General features: G+C 50.9%; 4 protein-coding genes across 4 annotated transcripts; 2 read left to right on the top strand and 2 right to left on the bottom strand.

Moving 5' to 3' along the window:
• Positions 1-3,719: 3,719 nt before the first annotated feature.
• Positions 3,720-6,598, top strand: CkaCkLH20_00248 (subtilisin-like protease; the record flags this gene model as incomplete). Its single annotated transcript, XM_038882968.1, has 2 exons — positions 3,720-5,280; positions 5,340-6,598. 2 exons carry the CDS (start codon positions 3,720-3,722, stop codon positions 6,596-6,598), a joined length of 2,820 nt encoding a protein of 939 aa, XP_038751673.1.
• A 218-nt stretch (positions 6,599-6,816) lies between these two features.
• On the bottom strand, positions 6,817-7,799 carry CkaCkLH20_00247 (uncharacterized protein; the record flags this gene model as incomplete). Its single annotated transcript, XM_038882967.1, has 6 exons — positions 6,817-6,977; positions 7,041-7,118; positions 7,175-7,252; positions 7,315-7,374; positions 7,428-7,480; positions 7,546-7,799. The coding sequence occupies 6 exons, from the start codon at positions 7,797-7,799 to the stop codon at positions 6,817-6,819; spliced, it is 684 nt and encodes a 227-aa protein (XP_038751672.1).
• Positions 7,800-9,190: 1,391 nt separating this feature from the next.
• CkaCkLH20_00246 (C2H2 type zinc finger domain-containing protein) lies at positions 9,191-16,156 on the bottom strand (the record flags this gene model as incomplete). Its single annotated transcript, XM_038882966.1, has 9 exons — positions 9,191-10,042; positions 10,097-10,437; positions 10,487-10,660; positions 14,983-15,271; positions 15,334-15,447; positions 15,502-15,593; positions 15,651-15,812; positions 15,867-15,949; positions 16,014-16,156. 9 exons carry the CDS (start codon positions 16,154-16,156, stop codon positions 9,191-9,193), a joined length of 2,250 nt encoding a protein of 749 aa, XP_038751671.1.
• A 3,201-nt stretch (positions 16,157-19,357) lies between these two features.
• CkaCkLH20_00245 (uncharacterized protein) lies at positions 19,358-20,823 on the top strand (the record flags this gene model as incomplete). The annotated part of the gene is made up of 5 exons (XM_038882965.1): positions 19,358-19,546; positions 19,660-19,792; positions 19,849-19,969; positions 20,019-20,458; positions 20,510-20,823. The coding sequence occupies 5 exons, from the start codon at positions 19,358-19,360 to the stop codon at positions 20,821-20,823; spliced, it is 1,197 nt and encodes a 398-aa protein (XP_038751670.1).
• Between the last annotated feature and the right edge of the window lie 202 nt (positions 20,824-21,025).

Here is a 21,025-nt window from a genome sequence, read left to right as displayed (position 1 = left end):
CCCCCCCCCCCCCCCCCCCCCCCCCCCCCCCCCCCCCCCCCCCCCCCCCCCCCCCCCCCCCCCCCCCCCCCCCCCCCCCCCCCCCCCCCCCCCCCCCCCCCCCCAAAAAAGAAGAGCATGTTGGTTGGAAAGTACGTAAGGTTACATTCACCCTGCTTTTCGGTCAGTGTCTGCGATCTATGAATCTCTCCTCTCGATACGGGATATTTTGCTTGTTTTTTTTTATTTCTTGTTTTTCGAGGGACAATGTCTGGAGATCGGGGGCTTCGGAGGTGGGAGGGGGTGGAGGGGCCGGTGTGAGTGAGACTTGCAGATTTCCTTGTGCCGTGACCCGCATCGAGGTGTGCCCGGGGTGATTCTGCTGCTGCTGCTGCTGCTGCTGATGATGATGATGATGATGATGTTTGACGGAACATCTCGAAGGCCCTGAGAGGTCACGAGGCAAAAAGGTAAGATGGAGTTCAGGGTTGCTCCGTAAGGGAACCGGGAAGCTTGCGAAGCCGTTGACGGCGCGCCGGGAGGGCGGCGGTCCGGCTTGGCGGTGGGGGGGGAGTTTAGCTTCCTGTCTCGGCGGGATGTCTTGAGTTGACGTGTGTTAGTGCGCGCGCTATGGGCGTTTTCTTGTTTTTCTTTGGAGGCGATGTTTGGTTTGGTTTGACGTGCCTGCCGCGAGGGATTCGATGGTTTGGGTAGTGAGGTTGCGGGTATGTTGTTGATGTAAGGGGACCTGATAATGGATGTTGAGTCTTCTCGTGTAAGTTATGTTGAACTGTTGCCCCGTGTGACCTGTCGAATTGAGGCCCGGAGGATTAAAGGGGGAGTTTTGGCATGGAACGGACTTGAGGGGACCTGGACTCGGGGTAGATGGATGTGAGACCTCGAGGTTATCAGATCGAGAGCCGAGACTGGGAAGTTGTCTGAGTGACGTAAGGGCAGGTAGGTATGCAATGTGGTAATGACGGAGAAAGAGACGATATCCGAGACCTGGTTTCCGGGGTTATTCCATCATCGTAATCACGAAGGAGGGCGACCTTCATTCCTAGGGCTGAAGGTCTGGTGCTCATGGCTCGTTTTACTGTGAGATGGTCTACTGCCTGTGACTGGATGGGCGAAGGCGGGTTTTGTGAGTTGTGATGGCGGTTGAGAAAGTGGCTGAGACAACGGTTTGTCGACGTGGAAGACATGACGGGATTAGAAGCATTTCGAGCGTCTGGGGGAGGCGGAATGAGGCTTGAGACTCTCGTTTTGCGCGCGGCGTTCTCGAGGGAGGCCTGGATGGAGGTTCTAGAAGGGGGGGCGTGAACCGGGCTTTTTGGGGGCCGATGGGGGGCTTGGGATATGTTGTGGAATGGAGATTGCATGGCTTGATGTGAGGGCGGGTAGTTGCGGTTGACGTGTGGGTGTGTGTGTGGTGGGTAGGTGATTGGGATCTGTAATGTGATGGGATTGTGGAATTGAGACTAGGGTTTTGTCGATGTGAGTTGTGAGACTCGTGGCTTGAGGTAGCATGTGATTGAGTCGTCGACGAGTTGAAGGAGCAACTGGGAAAGGAGGATGTCTAAGCTTTCGATCACACATACAAAACTACTCAAGCCATAAGTCATCGGGTGTGCTTGCCGAGGCCTTTGATACACGCCTTTAGCGTAGTCGACAAGAGCTTCTTTTTACTCCTTGGTCGTTCGTAGAAGCCAGGTAACACGAGATAATGCTTATGCTTATGCTTATGACTTTGCAATTTTTCGATGAGTAGGAAGTTTCCAGAGGGGAAGAAGCACCAGATCCAACATGAATCTGGTCGATTTGGACGTCTTTGCGAGGTAGCCATGGTAATATTCAAGCTGGCTCAGACATGAGTGGGCTTGACTAGGAGTGACTATGCAGTGGTACCTATCCTAACCAAGTTCACCACATATTCTATAAGTAGAATTACCACCAGCTTGTTGTTGTCCAAGACTATCAAGACTATCAAGAACGAAATGGTCTTGCGTCATATGGTGACATATTTTTACTTAGATTCAAGCAGTTTTGGAGTCCTCTACCTGAAGCAGTCGTTTTTATGTCATGATTAAGATTCATTTGTACAAACAAACATAATTTGGAGTCTCTGAGGACAATGCAGTGGCCCTAGGCTAATCAAACTGAAAAAGGAACACACCGTTTGTGATGTTGTGATACCCCCATTAACTAAATCTCCCTTGCCGTGTGAGAAATCTTCCAAGCCAACTATTAAGTGACATACGCGATGGGCCGAGACACGAGGGATGGAAGCTTTCGAGTGATCTGGTAGAATTTCAACTCGAAGGAGCCGATCTCTTGGATATCTTGGCTTTTAGAAACTTCCAGCGCAACTGAAGCAGTTCGGCGCCTGAATCTTGACACCAGTGCCTGTTTCCAAAAGAAATTCAGAACAAGGACCGTTTACATAGCTGCCCCTGGCCACTCGGCTTCGTGCTTCTTTCAAATATCAAACATTATCTGGAGAAGGCAAGACAGCTCGTGACAGGTTTAAAAGGCAGGACTTTGTTGAAGAAATTCATGGAGTACTCGATCTGTTGGCGTCTCCCTTCAACACTGTAAACTTGATGCTACAAACTAGCCTGACCGACATGTAAACCAGTGGGAGACAGACACCCTAATCTGCTGTCGACAATCTCGGCATCTTGCTAAGGGCCCCGGATATGGGACCTCAGATTACAACACACTGCATACCGCCGCAGAGTAGAGATGTCGGACCAAACAGAGCACAATCAAATAACGATGTCTAGCCGTAATGGAAATTGTCAATCATATTTCTGATTCAGTTCCCATGGCTGAGTTTCTCTGGGTTGGTGTGGTGGTAATCAAAGGACATAAGATGCCGTGGATGCTCCCGCTCTGGATTACCATGTTGAAATATTAGAAATTACAATGCTATCATTGAGTGTTTTGCGAAGTTAAAGGATAATAAAATTAGAAAGATACCTCACAACAGCCGAGTTGAGTCCATTTTGTGAGTTGCGTGTTCTTGTAATACTTGGACAAATGATCGAATGATTCGAGTTTATTGAAGACTTTGATGGCAATAAGGATCAAAATCAATACATGTAAGCTGAAAGGTTTCGATACCAGATGACAAGTTGCTACTTAGAAAACTCTCGAAAGTGCAATTTTTTACTGAGTTGAAGGAAACACGTTACAAAGAAACACTCAGAGATACGTTCTCAAACTACACATCACGCCTCGACAATGATTACAGTTGTTCCTCGCAGTGGGGATAAGTCGACTAAATTGACTGTAATTTCTTTATCATTCAGAAAAAAATTACGTGGGAAGACAATTGTTGTTTGCCGAAAGCCTTGGCCGGCAGTTGACAACTTCAAGGGTCTCTTGGGATTGGCTTAGACTCTCTACAAAGAGTCTTTGCAACTCCAAGATAGCGTGGAAGCAGCCCGCGGATCGCACGGCTTTAGTGGCCTTAGAGCCGCTGACATGTCGATATTGAGGTCATTTGACAGGGGGCGGGATGCGACCCCAGGTGTGATGATCTCCCAATACGAGAAATCCCCGCCATACCAAGAAGGCCCACAAATGGTTATCCCGCGCGCGCGTTATTCGGGGGGAGATTAAAGATGGTCTGCGCAGCCCAGAGTTCAGGAGATAGATGTCTGAAGGTTGTTGATGTAATCTCGAACTTCCATTCCAACGATCGCGACAGGCACCGTGCCTGAGATCACCCGACAATGCGTCTCGTCACTCGTTTTACTGCCGCAGCGGCGTATTGCCTATCACTAGCGGCGTCTCAAGCAGTGCCCAAGACGTACTTCGTCGAACTCTCAAAGGATGCGATAGCCGATGGGTCAAGCGTCAGTCCCGAAACCCTGGTTGCAAAGGCTGCTGAGATCTCGGTGCCTGTGAAGGTGCGGTTCGAATTTCTCGACAAAAGCGTGTACTACGGCGTGTCGGTTTCACTCGAAGACGACATTGATGCCGAGAAACTCCGGTCTCTCCCAGGAGTTGAGAACGTCACACCGGTACAGCGAGTGGAACATCCTCATAGGCCCTTCGGCAACAATTCACCGCAAGATGGCGGTAAACTCGAGCTTGCGGCACGCGACTCGAGGCCAAGCAAGTTCCCGAAAAGATCTGTCTTTCCCCGCGCCCCGGACTTTGACTGGAACAGCCCGCACGTTATGACCGGCGTCGATAAGGTCCATGCAAAGGGCATTCGGGGCGAAGGCATGCGCATCTCCGTCATCGATACGGGAATCGACTGGAAACACCCTGCCCTTGGTGGCTGCTTCGGAAAGGGCTGCAAGGTCGAGTTTGGGTATGACTTCGTCGGCGACGAATACGGAGGAGACGGCGGCTTCATCATGAACCCAAGCCCAGACCCGAGGCCCGGTTGCTACGAGGGCTTCCACGGCACCCATGTTTCCGGCATTATCGGCATGGACGTGCCCTCGAACTCTTCGATGTTTTCCGGGCTCGTTGGAGTTGCTCCGCAGGCGACCTTGGGCCACTACCGCGTCTTCGGCTGCTCTGGTTACGCATCAGATGATGCTATCATCGCTGCTATGCAAAGATCCGTCGAAGAGGGTGCTGATGTGGTCAGTATCTCCATCGGAGGATTCGGCACGTGGTCCGGATACCCGAACTCCCCCATGTCCGCCGCGTCTGCTGCCCTGAAAGCCAAGGGAGTCGCCGTCATCGCCGCCGGTGGAAACTCCGGCACTCTGGGCATGTTCTCCATGAACATCCCCGGCGGGTCGGATGATGCTTTCGGTGTTGCGTCGGTGGAGAATGCCAAGTTCCCGACCTATCCGATCCAAGACTCCAACGGTGCGGAGTTTCGGTATGGAGCTCTTTATCCCTTTCCGGAGGGAGAATACCCGGTTGTCTGGGCCGGCAGAAACACATCCAACTACAACTTCGGCTGCTCAGCGTCCGACTACCCTCCGGCCTCTAGCCTCTCGGAGCCTATTTCCAACTACATCCTCGCCGTGAAGAGGGGCTACTCCTGTTCGCCAACGCAGGTTCAGCAACATGCTGTTGCAGCCAACTATACAAGGGTCATCACATACCCGGATAGTACTGTAGATGACATTTTTATCGAAGGCCACGCTGCCCCGACACCAACTTTGACAGCCGATGGATCCGTCTTTCCCATGGGCAGCATTATCGACAAGCAGTTCTCTAGCACAGCGAGCAACTCGGAATCTTACAAGCTCCTCGTGTCATCTCAGTCACCTCTGTTGGTGGACCAGCCTGGCGGAGGTTCCCCGAACAACTTCAGCAGCATTGGTGAGTCCAACCCTACTGGGCCGCAATATCAAACTCGACAAGCTAACCCCTTTGTCCAGGCCCCAATGCCGACTTCGCCTTCAAGCCCGAGATAGCTGCTCCGGGTGGAATGATCCTGGCCACGTTCCCTCTCATGGAGGACAGCGGCGGCTTCGGTATTATGAGTGGGACGTCCATGGCGACCCCGTACATGTCTGGTGTTTATGCGCTTGTGAAATCGCAATTTCCTTCTCTGTCCGTGGACGAAATCTTCGAACTCATGCAGACGACGGCCACACAGATCAAGATGGCTAATTTCGACGTGATATCGCCCACCATTCAGCAAGGAGCTGGCCTTGTCCAGGCTTACGACGCAATCTTTTCCAAGTCAATCATCAAGCCCGGAGAATTCAAGATCGTGGATGCTTTGGAGTTTACTTTCACCATCGACAACCCATCCGATAGCGAGGTTACCTACAGCCTCACAAACAACCCCGCCAGCGGTGCTGCTTCCTTCGTAGAAGGCCCGAGCCGGGCCTCCGAGGTTGCTTTCTTCCCCCAGTCGTTTTCGGCCGAGATCAAGTTTACGGACGGCGAAGAGATCACCATCCCCGCCGGTGGATCTCAGAACGTGACCTTTGACGTCGTTCTGCCAGCTGCGGTGGACGCCAGCTTAATCCCGATCTTCTCTGGTTATATCGGCGTCGCTTCATCACTTAACGAGAGCTTCACCATTCCGTACATGGGACCTGCGTACAACTACAGCAGCTCTCCCGTCATCGGGTTGAAACCTCTGACGGAAGAGCAACGGGCCAACGCTCTTAGCCCAGCCCGCGATCCCCTCTCGGCTCCGCAGGTATTCGGAAACAGCGACAAGGTCGACATCGGAAACTACCGCTCGTTCAAGAACTTCCAGTACCCCGATTACCCTGTTGCGTACTTCACGTCGCTGCAGCCGGTGCGTTACTTCCGTCTGGACGTTGTGTCTGCCAGCACCAACTTCACGCCCACCTGGTACGGTTTCGACCCGGACGTCAAGTTGGATAACCTCACGGAGACGTCTATGGTGTCAAATGGGACTGTTGGTGGGCTCGCCATTCTTGGTTCCGTGGAGGTTCAACAAGGATGGCTCCCACGAACAAACTATCAGGCCACTTGGTCCTACAGCATCCTCGATATTACGGCCTCGAAAGGGCTGGGGCTGAAGAAGGGGTCTTATCGGATCCTACTCAGATGGCTGAAGTTTTTCAAGGACGAAAATGACCCGGACTCCTGGGATAGCTGGATGAGCGGCGTCATTGATGTCCTGGAGGATGCCTTTGAGCCAACACCGCCTTAGTGACTGACTCGGTACACTGTATCATTCCGAAGCATAATGACATTTAATAAACCAGTGCATTTCATCGTCGTTGGTGGTGAACCAGGCATCACTAGAGATCATATTTGTACAGATACTCTGTATTTACAGTGCCGGCCTATATGTGAATGTGGTAACTTGCCACACGAAAGTATTTACTCAGAAGAGAAGGCATCGACGGACTCTTGGTTCATCGCCATCTAGTTGTTGAAGGTATGGGCGTGGATGTTGATGGTGTCAACCTTCCAGGTCTTGCCGTTGTCAGAGGTGGTCAGACCAGTGGAGTCGGCCTCGTTCAGACCGAGAGTACCCTTGAAGGTGTTGTCGGCGGCGTTGAGGATGATGGTGGTGCCCGTGTACTCTGTAGGAGGACGGCATTAATGACTGAACTCAGGATCAATGTATTGGATGTTTGGTCACTTACTGTGAGCAACAACTGTGCCAACGCAGGCATCGTCCTGGCATTCGACGGCGGTACCCCAGCCCTCAGCATGTCCCGAGCCTTTGGAGCTGTTAGTTGTGATTCGGACACGAAGTTTTGTAAGTATGGATGCTTACTTGTCGAAAGCTGAGAAACAACCTTGCCGTTGAGGGAGACGGTCTGGTCGTACTTGCCAGTGCTGTCGTTGTACTTGTCTGAAAAGCATGTTGTGAGTAGACTGTGACAAAGGGGGGACCACCTCATGCAGAAGACTAACAGTGCATGGTGAGCTTGTCACCAGCAGAGGCAGGAACTTGCTTGCCACCAAGTTGCGTTCCTGCATGAATATATCAGCAAGTCGTTACTAAGTCAGAGTCCAAATATGCGTACCCTGGAGAGTGCTAGCCCAAGTGCACCATTGGCCTGCCTTGGCACCGCAGTTTCTAGTTTCTAGTCAGAAAAGGATCTCTCAAGTGGAGAGCTATATGTTTACGAGGCAGATACTTACACGTTAGGGTCGCTGAAAGAGACGGCAAGGGCCTGGATCAGATCACCACCGCTGGTGCCCATGCCGGGCCACAGAGCAAGACGGTCCTTCTGAGGGCTGGGGACGGGAGGGAGAACGAGAGTGGTGTTGGCCTCCCGAATCCAGCTCTGGGTCGGGCCGAGAGAGAAAGCCGGGCCGAAGCCGACCTTGTCCTGGGCGCTGACGAGGTTGGCGCCAGCGGCGGCGAGGAAAGCTGCGGCGGTAGAGGTACGCATGTTGAAAGATCGTGGGTTTTCGGAGAGAAGGACGAATTAAAGTAACAGGGGTCCGCTGCGGGCAAAGAAAGAGTAACAAAAGAACGGAATCCGGGGAAAGATGCACAGCAAGGGGGGGTATCTAGCGGCTTGGAAATGGAACGGTTCAGACGAAAGAAGCTTCGTTGCAGCTTGGCAGCAGCCTCGATCTTTAAGTATCAAGATGGCAGGTGGTTCTAGATCATTTCGAACATGGGTGATCGGCCCCCCGTACCCACGAAAGGAGAGTCGGGCATGATCATACGTTGCAGCTTGCCGATTCCCGCCTTCTCCTCATCAATCTGAATCCCCACCTCGCGGTTATGGCTATGAAACAACCCAGTGGTGGACAAATAATTTCCGCGATGGAGGGAGAGTTGAGTCGCGCCAGGTTCCACTGAAGTTGGTTGAAGGAAGAATTTTGAGTGAAAACTACCTTCTCTTCTTTTGGTTCGGTAGCAGCAAGTAAGGGGCCAGCAGGGATATGTGCCCCACGATCTAACCTCAAGCCATTGATACCATGATTTCTGTGGTGACACCATACCGTATCTCATCCCGGCAACAGTCCAGATTGACGCGAAATACGAGAATCAAGGACTGGCCAGGGTTGGATTTTGCGGTAACTTTAGTGCAGGTTAAGTCGTTTCGGTAGGTGCCTTTCTCACCAGATTTGATATGAACGGGGCGTCCCCGGCCGGAGCTTTGGTCCAAGTGTGGGACCCCTCGGAGCCGCAGCTAGATTACCTTCCCCACCTTTGCCGGTTGAAAATGGGTCATCACACTCCGCTCGGCATAGAGGAGCCGTGATGACCTCGCTTACACGTCCTGCTGGCGTCACATTGAAGCTCCGTCCTCTTTGGACTTAGCCTAACGGAGATAGTTGCCATCCGCCCCGACTAAGGATAAATTCACCCGATTGCGATGCTAAGGCTGGAAAGACCATGTCGATTGTACCTGTTGAGACCGATGTGGTAGAGCTGCACTCCGTCTTTGCCCATGCGTCACAAGTAGTCTTGATGGGAGAGCATTGTTGTTTCTGACTTCATTTGACGAAAGCAATGGCTCATCAACTATATTTCTTTAAAAGGTAACCAGACCGCTACAGTTAGCAATCACGGCCCAGTAACATGGCCTACCTTAAATACACGACTTCGGAGGGGAACTTCAAGAAGACTTTGGCCTCGCAGACCTGGTAGTTTCCGGGGCAATGCTAGGCTGCCCTTGGGGTTGTTGACTTATCTCAGGGATGCCCGTGTCGCGCTTGAAGCGTCGAAGCCACTCGGCGTTGTCGGCGCTTGTTTGATTCCAAGGGTCGGGGCTGCGGCCGCGTATTTAAATCAGAACTTTTCCTTATCGGCAGAGAGAAACAGCACTTACTCCTCAAAGACAATGAAACGGGCTTGGTGTTGGAGCTCCTGGTCCGTTGGGATGTGGCAGGTGGGGTTGTTCGGTGACATGGTCGCCGCGACCCAGCGCCGTAGTTCAACAGCTAACCACCTGTTGAAGTTTGCGTCGTTGAAGAAGGCATAGTTTGCTTTCATCTTTGGCCAAGTTGGTGGAAGTCCCGGGTCCATTGGGGTTTCTCTGATTCCCGGGCTCTCACCTCCTTCCCACTGGGCGTTACGACCAGCATCTAACGGGGAAGCCAACGCGTCGGGTGAGGGGATCATGACCATGGGTGCATGAGGCGTGATGCCCAATGCCAGAGCTGCCGAACCGAGGTCAATTTCGCTCGTGAAAGTTGTATTGAAATCACCCAACTGGGACAAGAAAGAGCCACCAGCTTCAGGAATGTCATGGACGCTTCTGTCGCTGTCGTGAGCTGTGGTTTCCATTGCACCGGCGTTGATTCTTCCTTGCAGTGCCTGGAAAGACTCATTCTGGAGAGCGCTGCGGCTCCCGAAAGTTGACATGGAACTTGAACCCAAAGCGCTTGTTCCGGGCTGGATTGACAACGGCTCATGAGCGGCTGAAAGCCGTGTCCTGACCTTGAAAGCAGTAAGCCACGTGGTAGATGACCCAATGAGACTGATGAGCCAATTAGCCACAAAGTCAGTGGGAGATACTCCGCAGTCTTTTCCCCTGCTGATAACAATCTTGGACGTCTCTCTTTGCAGCTCCTGGTCAGTTATGATGCCGAACCCCACGGCTTTCCGGGCGTCAACAAAATTTTGGAGCTGCATCTCTGAAGGGCAGTCCTCAAACAAGCTCCGTTTGCCTTTGATCTGAAGCGTGTCAGCTACTGTGGGCAGTCTCTTTCATGAGAATGATGAACCTACTTGGAGCACAGACATCATGCTTTCAGCAACGGATCGCATAGGACCAAATCGAGCTCTTCGTGTAATCTCCTCCGAGGATGTGATCAGATCTCGCATCCAAGACTGGTGTTGTGTGTCCATGTCACTTTCCATTGAAGAAGTTACTTCGGAAGCAAACACTATTCGGCAAGCCTCGAGTTGTATTTCCTCGTTGTTGGGCATGTTGCCTGTCCTATCATAGAACATGCGTAGGAAGTGGTTCAACTCCAGAGTGAGAAGGCCGAACGCGTTTCGAGGAGACTCGGGGGGTGTACCGCTTGCCTGATACGGAAACGGCGAGAATCGTTCGTATTCAATAAGGTCTATCCGGTCAGCAAGACATCCATGAGTATCCGTGGCGAGATCACTTACATGGGGGAACAGAATTCTCAACCATGTCCAACACAGGCTCTTCAAAACCCCAATCACCCTTCCAGTTGGCCATATCTTGTCCCATCTTGAAGTGATCTGCCAAGTGGTCGGCTCTAAACGCCCAAGTATCCAAAAGAGCGCCGCAAAAACCACACCGGGACCGGATATCCGGCACTGCAATTTTCCAAAGTTTAGCGGACCAGTCGAGCAGGCCAGCATTATGGACTAATCGGAGATGTTGTTTCAAGTGGTCTTTCCGGTTGAACGACCGCTCTTGACAGGCCGTGGGATTGTGGGAATCAATATGCGCCTGAGTAGGCTCAACCTCGCCACAAAACACGCAACACATCTGGCCTGTATCTGGGTTGACGGCTTTGGGGCCATTGGGCGAGCACATCCACTTCTCTAAAGGCATATGCAAGGATTTCTCATGCCGCTGCCAGTCGTGCTTGGTTCTGAAAGTTTCCGTGCAAAAGGTGCATTGGTACTGGTTTCGTGGAAACGCCAAAGATGTGCGTTGCTTGGGTCGCCTGCGCTGGCGAACACGACCGCGAGTTGGTGGGCGTGGAATTGTGATGGAGTTGTTAGACTTGTGAGAGTGTGCTGACGCGAATGAACCTCCGCTTGAGGTGCCAACACTGCTGGCCGATGACCGAAGCGACCGTGGCGGCTCGTCGTCGGTGTAGCTAGCGTCTTGGTTTTCATCTAGATCTTGATACTGAATCAGCAGGGCTCTTCCGAATATCGAACTTGCCTTATACGACTCAAAGGCGAGGTATTACCTGACGATATCGCGTGACTGGATGCCACAGCCCGCGCGATATCAGTGACCATAGCTGGTTCGTGTTCTGGGGGCGAGTCGACCCATCGCTCCAGCGGGTTCAACATCTCGTAGCGTGGACTGCTCCTGGGTGCTGGTGTTGCCGGTCTCCCAGGAACATCTATGGGTCTCGTCCCAGAGCTTCCATGATACGGTGAAGTAGATCGTTGGCGGCCTTGAACTTTGCCACGTCTCCGGGCATTGATAAGCCAGTTCGTGATTTGGGTCTTGTTGAGGCCAGTTTGGTGCTGCAGAATTCGCTTCTCTTCATCGTTCGGATACGGATGGTGGCTGTGGGAAGAGAGCCATTGTCTCAAGATCCGAGTCGAGTCTCGAGAGAATCTAGTGCCAATCTTCGGTGGTGGAGGAGTTGAAGTATTCGAGATGGTGATGGGCTCAAAGTTTCCACTGGACCTCTTTGATGCGTCTGGAGTTGGAGGTGCTTGCAAGTCGATCAAGGCGGGACTACTGCCATCAATGAGGTTACTGATTCCTTTTCCAGAAGCATCTGGTGAGGCTTCTGTGAAGCTGCACTCGCACCCAAGCGACGCGCAAGGTACACAGCGACCTTGGGACTCACGTTCTTGCGATGTCTGGCATTGATAGCCCCAAGTGATGCAGTTGGAGCAGGATGCCAGAGGCGTGATCCACCCGCTTCCAAGCCCATCGCCGATGTAATCGAGGGTCCCGTCGAAGTCGATGAACGGGGAACTTTGGCCGCTGAACGGCTGGAAAGAAGTGAATTGCAAAGCATCACCGTCGGTTAGATCGCCCAAGGATAGAGCATGTCTAGAATCCCGAGAAAAAGAGCCCACAGATGGCATGGCGAGTTCATCTGCGGCGGAAGAAGCCGTTTCGTCCGGGGTGTTCATGTTCTCGTGGTCCATATCAGCTGAGACCCTCAAACGGCATGCGGGCAGTTTGTGTCTCTCCACTGAGGGCGGGCTGCCAGAGTCAAAGATAAGATACGTTCCTTGTCAGCCAATCCCACCGGCTAGATATCGATCTGACAAAGGGCGAAGTCGTAAGGCGTGCTGCCCCGGAATAGTGGCACAACGTTGCTGAGAAATGTTTGCACAAGAGAAAAAGAGGGAGGAAAAGGTGCCGAAAGTCAATCGGCGACTTCATGCATTGACTCTGACGGTGACCTGTAAAGACACCGGCCCCACTGAATTGCATTTCATGATTGGGTGTCGTCCAATGTGTCAAGTGCGCCTTACACTAGAGTCACAACGATTGGCCCCATCAACTAAGGTTGCTAGTCAGTGTCGTAGAACATCCGAAGCCGGCGACAACCAACAGTATCGACGAGTTCATGATATATTGAAGAAGAAGTCCGCGGTATCTTTCTGCTATCAGCTGGAACGTAATTATTGCTTGCTGAAAAGAGATTTCTACTTGAAGTCGTGTTGTGAAACCAAGCCGTGATCAACAACGCCTGGATCTTGACGACACGGCTTGTTTCAAGCTTCTGAATTCCAAGCCACAACTAAAATCATTACAACATAGAAATAGCAAGCGAATCAAAGCGACAGTGCAAGTGGGCATTGTAACGCAATGCTGATGCTGAATTTTTCGTGGTCCTCTCCATCCTCTGCAAGCGTCTTGTATGTTGGGCGCGCCTGACATGTTTAAGAGGGTCTTACATAATGTGGTCACAGAATCGAAGGAGCGCATTGCGAAGAAAGCACGCAAAGCACCAACAATTGAAGAATAAATGTGAATGAGCGGGCACATTTTGACTACAGCAATTTGATACGTTGCTTACACGGTTTTTACTGTCTTTTCTTCGCCAGCTTCGCTCATTTGTAACCCCAACACCGTATGGGAGCACCCGTACAGAGTATTAGTTGATTACACCCCTGCAACCATGACAGCAACAACGCAATCAGAACCTGAAAGTCAGAGCGGCAACGAAGTAAATGTTTCCAAAGCTGCAATCAATGAGTCGGACTTGTTGCGATGGCTCTGCGTTATTGGATCATCGCTCTTCCTAATGTCGTCTTTTGGTGAAAACCCCACCAGACTTTTATCCTTCCTAAACTAACGACGCTATCAGGCTTCTCACAATCCATCGGAACCATCCAGTCTTATCTTCAGTGGAATCAACTGAAAGACCACTCAGCTCTGGACATTGGCTGGATTACCGGACTTGACACTGCTCTTGCCCTTCTATGCGGCATTCAAGTTGGACCTTTGATGGACCGCTACGGTCCCAAGGTCTTGGCCCCAACCGCCATCTTGCTCATAGTATCGAAATTTTTCTTCTTAGGAGAGTGTCGGACGTATTGGCAGTTTCTGCTTTGCTTGGGAATACTGAGTGGGATTGGTTCGGCCGTCGCTTCATCGCTGGCCATCTCTGTGATTGGCAAGTTGTTCTCTCTACGGCGTGGCTTGGCCATGGGTGCTGCTTTGGCAGGCTCATCATTCGGCGGCGTGATCTTCCCGTTGATTCTGCGCCGGACTCTGCCCGAACTAGGCTGGAGTTGGAGCGTTAGAGTGCTTGGCTTCACCATCTTGGGCTTCATGTGTATTGGGGCAATTTGTCTTCTGCCTTTCCCCAGATTGATCACACCTGCCGCAGCCCCCGCGGAAAAGAGGTCGGCAGCTATCAACTTCGTCGCCTTCAAATCGGTGCCGTTTCTCTTCATAACGGTTGGACTGTTCCTGTTTGAGGTCACAATTATTGGGATAGGCGTGCTTTTGCCTACCTTTGCGGTTGAAGCCGGCTTCCCGTCTAGTGCGGGATTCACTCTCGTTGCCACCCTCAATGGGTGTTCCTGTCTCGGGAGGTTACTACCTGGGTTCGCAGGGGATCACATTGGGCATTTCGACGTCATTCTGTTCATGGTTACCCTTACTTCTGTTATTACGGCGGTTCTGTTCGTTCCTTTTGGAACCAAGTCCGTGGACGTACTTTACGCATTTGCTGGGCTTTGGGGATTTGGCTCCGGGTCCTTTCTTTCTATCACCCCAGGTCGGTCTCTCCAAACGCAGTTGCTTATAAGTTTAGAATCTGATATCCTCCAGTTTGTGTGGGAAAGACTTGCGACCCAAAAGATTATGGAAGATATTACGGTAAGTAAATGTCGAACTAAACATCTTGACGTTCTTCTTCAAGGTGAATGACTGTGCTCGCTAATACTAACGATATTGGTAGGAACCTGCACTTTTGTGGTCTCCTTCGGTGCCCTTGCTTCAGTTCCTGCCGGTGGTGCGTTGTTGGAGCAGGTTGGCTCAACAGGCGCGGCAGGAATGTATCTTGCCTGCGTTGTGTTGGGTGGTGTCTGTTTCTACGTAGCACGCTCACTGCTGATCAAGAGATGGGTCGTATTCAGGTCGAGTATCTGAGGCAGCATCACGCGCCGATAGGAGAACCAAACGCAGATACAGCTTAGTGCATATGATTACCAATTATTGGCATGTGTAACTAATTGCTTACGATACTACTGTACACTATCCTATATGTTTGTTCTCTCCGTGACAGGCCTTCCCGTCTGGGGCCGAGATAAATCTTGCGTCGACACACGCGTGATTTCCAGGCTACGCCTGACCAAATCAGCGTTGGAAGAGGCACCCTGTCCTATTTCCAAATCTGAACGACCACCTTGTGATGTGGAATTCTCCCCAGCTATGCTCTCTTCCGTGATGGCTAGCATTTCTTGGCTGTCCTTACCAACTACAGTGACCTCTGTACGGGTCACGTTGGTAATGTTGCTCATGTGGGTGAAGCCCATCTGTGTTAGGCTGTAGGGGTCCCTCGGTTTCTTTTTCTGGCTCGACATTCCGCTGCTCAGTTCGTGACCTTCCGACCCTTGACTCGATTTGGGTGTGAATCTGCTTCTGGTCTGTTGCCAGAACCTCTTCCTGAACATGGGAACAATCATCGGAGCCTGTCCAACGAATATGGCGACGAAGTCTTCTCGGATAGACCACATGGCTCCAGGACCGAATTGCCCGGTAGGCTACAAGAGCGTCAGTCTTCTGACTATATTTGGTCCTAAGCATCTCAAACGATTAGACGCACCTTGAAAATAAGGAAAACGCGAATTACGGCAGCTGTCATGACGAAGACCCCCAGGCTGAAGAGGAAATAAACGCCAAGTCTGCGCCAGATCGAAGCTCGGACAAGACTGATGACCTAGCAGCGACATCAGCGACTGGAAACACATAAGCCCGTGATGCGATTACTTACTGGTATTGGAATAGCAATAATGCACAAATCCGTCGTGACATTCATCACTAAAATGCTGTAAAAGTAGACCTTGTTTTGCGGGACACAGTTCTCTGACGTTGCGTTAGTCTGCAACATTATGTTAGAAATCTTTCCCAGGCTACACAAACCTCCGGGGTCAGGCCTGATCTGCCACATGAGGGTAATCGGCCGACAGGTCAAGAGGATAATCAAAGCCATGGCTACTGCTGTTGCGCCAACTAGGCCCATAACCGGAAAGATGAACTTTTCTACCCATTGACCGGCGACAAGTCTTCGGTAAAAGAACAGCACTGGTTACAGCAGTCAGTGGTCTGCGAACAGATTCATCGTGCACGTCGACCTACTGTTGAACTTCAGGGTCCATACAATCGTGGCATAACAGCACATGCCGACCACGAAGTTCTTCGAGCCATATTCCCATAGCGGACTACGCAATTCAGTTGGTCAGCCAACTGATGTCTTTCTCTAAGACACATCTGATATTCACGTACAATTCTGACTCCGGCATCATCTCTCGTTGTTCGGGTGTTAAGAGCGAGGTATGTCTGCCTTGTGCTACGAGCACAAACAAAGTCGCCATGGTAGAGACCGTCGTGTACAAGGCCTTTTGTTTACTCGTCAGAATTTCGTTCATCGTGCGAGAGTCGGAAGAGTGTTTGTACCCAAGCGAAGAAAATCAGGTAATCATCCGGTCGAAATCCCGAAACCCCAACCATCTTTGTGCGACAAAATACCCTCAAAGCAACCAGAGTCGTCGCTACCGCGTAGAGCGACCATATTTCGGCGATACTTGGATTAATCTCCATGGCGGATCGAGGTTGAGCGCAACCTGCTCCAGGATTTGCGCCAGCGACGTTGTCATCGATTTCTCGTTTGTGGTGACGACCAGTTCATGCTGACCTAATGGAAGACAGCTACCATGATTGCAGTTGAGGAACACAGCCTTTTGAATGTGCGGAGGTATCATACTTTGAAACGTTGTTTCCCTCGTTCGTGGAGGAATCCTGGTGAAATCTTGAGCGTCAAGCATGCCCATGTGAACCTCCTCTCCCGCAAGGCTGTCGGGCAGGCCCTGGGTTCCTGGTCTGTTCGATGCGGTAAAGGTTCACCGAGTCGTGGCTTCTCCTTCAATGAGGTCCATATGACTTAGAAGTCCCTCGACAACAGCACGGCTCCTCGGCACATTTTGAAGTTGTGATCAAGTCCGGTAAACGTCAGATTCAGGGTCCAAAGTCATCCCAAGTGTCGTGTGCTCTTATCGTTCTCATCACTAGCAAAACTAATGGTGCTCCATTCACTTACATAAAAGCGTATCTGGGCGATGGAACTCGGGCCAAAGTTGCCGACAATTCTGCCCCATCACGCTACCTGGGAACTAAAAACACGTCGAAAGATCTGGGATCGCAGAGAGTTCTTGACAGTCTTTCTCGTCCTAAAACCCTACCCACAGGTTTGATTCAGCCGACACAACATGGCCCGGCAAATACCTCAGCCACCACATAGCGCGAAGTATGTAGGTGACGGCGCGTCACCGTAAGTTCTACGCGTTTAAGATAAGTCGAAAATAGACAGTAATGTTCCATCATGGATTGAGAAATACCAGTCTTGAGACCATGCTCCATGCTTGTGCAATCCCAACTCACCAGACAACACAGCTACTTCTCTTTTTCAATTAACCATTGAACGGACTTGCTAAACTGAGCTCGTGGAGGACGCCGAAAATTCCCCATCGCGTCTCCAGCCACGAAGGTTGTCGAGTCAGCGAAGTGTTACATGGGCGAAACGAGGTTCGTCCAAACCCAGCTGCATCGCCGATGCCGAAATTTAGAGCGTGCACATGTGCTCGAAGCGTTCCCCAATAAATATGCTCCGCGATGGAGGAGTATGGGACGCTTCCAAAAACTCTAAGTAGTAACACCTTGGCTCGGGAATGAAAGTCTCGCATGGTCCCAAACCGAACGAGCCAATAATCATAGCCGGCATACCACACCCGTACTTGCCCGTCTCAGAATGACCAAAGCTTCGGAATGGACTAGACAATTCGGGCCGCGGACTTCTACGTGTCAAACTAGGATGGTTGATCAGAGCAAGGTTGAAGTTGCAGCCATGAGCATTTGACCGGAGGTTTCTCGTTTCCTGGCAATCCCTCTTACAACTGGTTAGTGTTGCCACATCAAACTGACGCCCGGGGAGGCTGTTTGAATCCATCCGCAACAGAGGTTATCGCAAAATGTATGAAGAACTTTTCATCACAGTGTTTTCATTATGAAGGCGAGTATGATCTCAGTTTGGCTGAGAATAGCTCTCATTGCAAAGTTACAGCTACACCTAGATAATGGCAACACTCAGAAGAGTATTTCATGAGCCGTCGTGTTGCCGCGCATCTCGAAACTCACAAGGCAGACGTAAAGTATTTAAGGGAGTTCAGCCCTTGGTTGCTTAGTAAATGTTGGGAAATTGTCAGCCACTGGGCTTTGGGCTTCCCGTATCACTGGGACTCACAGCTGTCAAGTTGATTTTGGCGTTGATGACGTCATTCCTCGTAGCTTGTCTGTGGTGTCACTGCCTAATTCTACAGGGAAGTTGAAGTCAAGACTGGTTCTTGACCCCCAGCTTATTGCATACTACGTAGTAGGTAGTTTTCAGAGCGGAAACAGAAGCAACACCGTAATTCTCATGCTTTGTATCCGCAGAGGGTTACTAATGATCTCGTGTTGGATATGTGGTTAGGTACTTTCTCCCTTTGATGGCCGGGCCCTTAAGGTCAGTCTAGGCAGCTAGCCGGGCCGTCAACCTCCGACCTATCCACGTCGATGAACGGAGCATAATCTCGTAGATTCGTTGTTGAAACTTCGAAGATATCACACTTGTGTTGAAATCTGAAGCAGACGAGGCCGAGTTGCTACCTCAGTATGGAAACCCCATTTACATAGGCATACGATGCATTATACGGACATAGGCGTTTTGAGCTTCCCTTGCCTAGCCAGAGCCTTTGCGGTCTTGAACATCAATTGTTGTCTCCTGCTTACGATGTACGCAGATGACAATTCTCTGAATTCATCTCCCAGCGGCTTGAGCACGCCAAGTCCAACACATTGTTCAGATGAAAGAATGTTATGGTGATGCATGTGAAATCCGACAGATGCCAACACCACTGCAACTAATAACACACTGAGATCTGGCAACAAAAATCATGTATCCTCTAGTAGTAGTCCTCGAAGGCGTTTGAAGTCCCGAACAAACAGTTGTAGTGTGATCGTCTGATACTCGGCTTGCTTTCCTAAAAGGGGAAATGAGCTGGCATGGGTGCTCGACAGCTTTGGATGTTGCCAATCTCGACTGGCTTCTGCGCGACAAAAGTCTGTGCCACCACCCTCTTCGTGTCTTAGCACTGGCCCAGACCTTTTTGTGACGGTTTGCTAAACTTTCCAAACGATGCATGGCTCTTCCCTAACAATTTAAGGTATGATCGGAAGGCAATTCATCCTGCTGATAACCAGTGACGGATGTGATGGCCCAAGTTAGACTGAAGCTTTCATTTGGTAGCCTCTTTCTTAGTGCAGCTGAATTTGAATTCTTGACCTCGGTTCATGCGTAGAGGCCGATAGGAGGCGAGATACTCACTTGTTCAAGTTACGGAAGGACGGAATTACGATCTTATCGAACTATCCGATGCCAGAGAGTGCACACTTACCAGACCTTCACGTAGCTAACTTCCTCAGATACTAATATTAAACCGCTGCCACAAGGTCTCATATCCCGCTGCTATAGAACCAGCAGGTCTCCTGATTCCAACATCCTTTCTCCTGTCACGAGTCAACTGACTGTCATTGAAATGGCCCACAGCACGGCCCACACGAACGGTATGAATGGGGGAGGTTTGACCCCGGCCCAGGATTTCATTCGCGCCGCTCGAAACTTGAAGTCTGCCACTACGACCTTCAAAGATGAAATGGAAAGGTCCGAGGTGCTTCTGATGAATTACGAGCTCATGGCCTCACTAGAGACTCCATGGGAGACGTACGTCCGTACTCTCCTGAATCAGGTACCATCTATCTTACCATTAGCATTGATGCTTTTCTTCATCCTGCTTCGCTCTACAGGGCTTGCACAATGGCTAACGACGGCATACTTTAGCCAGCGGCTGTAAGTGCTCTGAGGGTTATGAAGGATCTACGACTGTTTGAGAAGTGGAATGAGAAAGGGAACCAGCCGATGACGAGCTTGCAACTTGCGAATATGGTTGGAAATGTAGACCCGGCCCTGCTTCGTAAGTTCTCGTCATTATGTCATTTGCAGCTTGACTTCAATAACTAATCTGATCAGATCGACTGCTGCGCCTCTTGGCATCAAACCATCTCGTGGAGCTAGTCCCAGTCGATATGTTCACTCCGGGGGCATTCTGCAAGGAGCTGAACACCAACTTCGGAGTTCTTCTTGACTACTAGTGAGTAGCTGCGTTGGAACTTACAAAAGACTGCTAACTTCTACTTCAGTTCTTTCGCCACTCACACGTTGTTCGGTGAGATGCCCAAGATACTTGCAGAAAATGGATATAAGAATCCAGTTGATGGCAAGGACACCGTTTTTCTCAGAACCAAAGGCCACAAAGGAGACTTGTGGTCATACTTTCGAGAGCATCCTGAGTGGGGCGAGTCTTTCAACAAGGTTCAAAAGGTTTCCACCGGCAAAGAGTGTCCTTGGATGGACATTTTCCCTCACCAGGCCCTGGTTGCCGAGTCGGAACCCAGCTTGCCACTCTTTGTGGACGTCGGAGGAGGTATCGGGCACGATTTGATGAGACTCTACAACACATACCCGGAGGCAGCATCGAGACTGTACTTAGCAGACCTCCCCGAAGTTGTTGCGTCAAACATCGTCCCCGAGGCCGTCAACAAAGTGGGCTACAACTTCTTCACGCCCCAACCTGTCAAACGTAAGTGGCAAACCCCTTTGCAACCTCTCACCGTCTAACCTTTCATATTAGATGCGAAGGTATACTATTTGCATCACATCATCCATGATTGGTCTGACGAGCCTGCTCGCAAGATCTTGGAAATGCAGAAGAGTGCTATGAAGCCTGGATATAGCAAGCTACTCATCCACGACCAAATACTTGATGACGAGAAGAGTCAGATGTACACGGCTGCATTTGACATAGCGATGATGGTTTACCTCGCGGGTCAGGAGCGTACTGAGAAACAGTGGTTGGCTTTACTCGATTCTGTTGGGCTTAAGGTGGTCAAGTTCTGGAACAAACCGCCCGACAATTTCAGCGTTATTGAGGTTGAGCTGCCGTAAGCAGGTGGAAATGTTCCGACGTCTGTCCTGGGATGTGTCGTACGACGTTGCTGCCAGCTGAAGAGAAGTTGGATATCTCCACGTTAGGAAAAGACATAGTCTTTCTATATTTCCAAAATGAGTAAGCCTAAGGTACCATCGGTAAAAAAGGTTGCCTATCTCTTGGTCGTATTGTCGATCGTTGACATCAACAAGAGAATCA

Source organism: Colletotrichum karsti, assembly GCF_011947395.1.
Source record: "Colletotrichum karsti strain CkLH20 chromosome Unknown Scaffold1, whole genome shotgun sequence".
Lineage (NCBI taxonomy): Eukaryota > Fungi > Ascomycota > Sordariomycetes > Glomerellales > Glomerellaceae > Colletotrichum > Colletotrichum karsti.
This window is presented reverse-complemented; position numbering and strand designations above follow the sequence as displayed.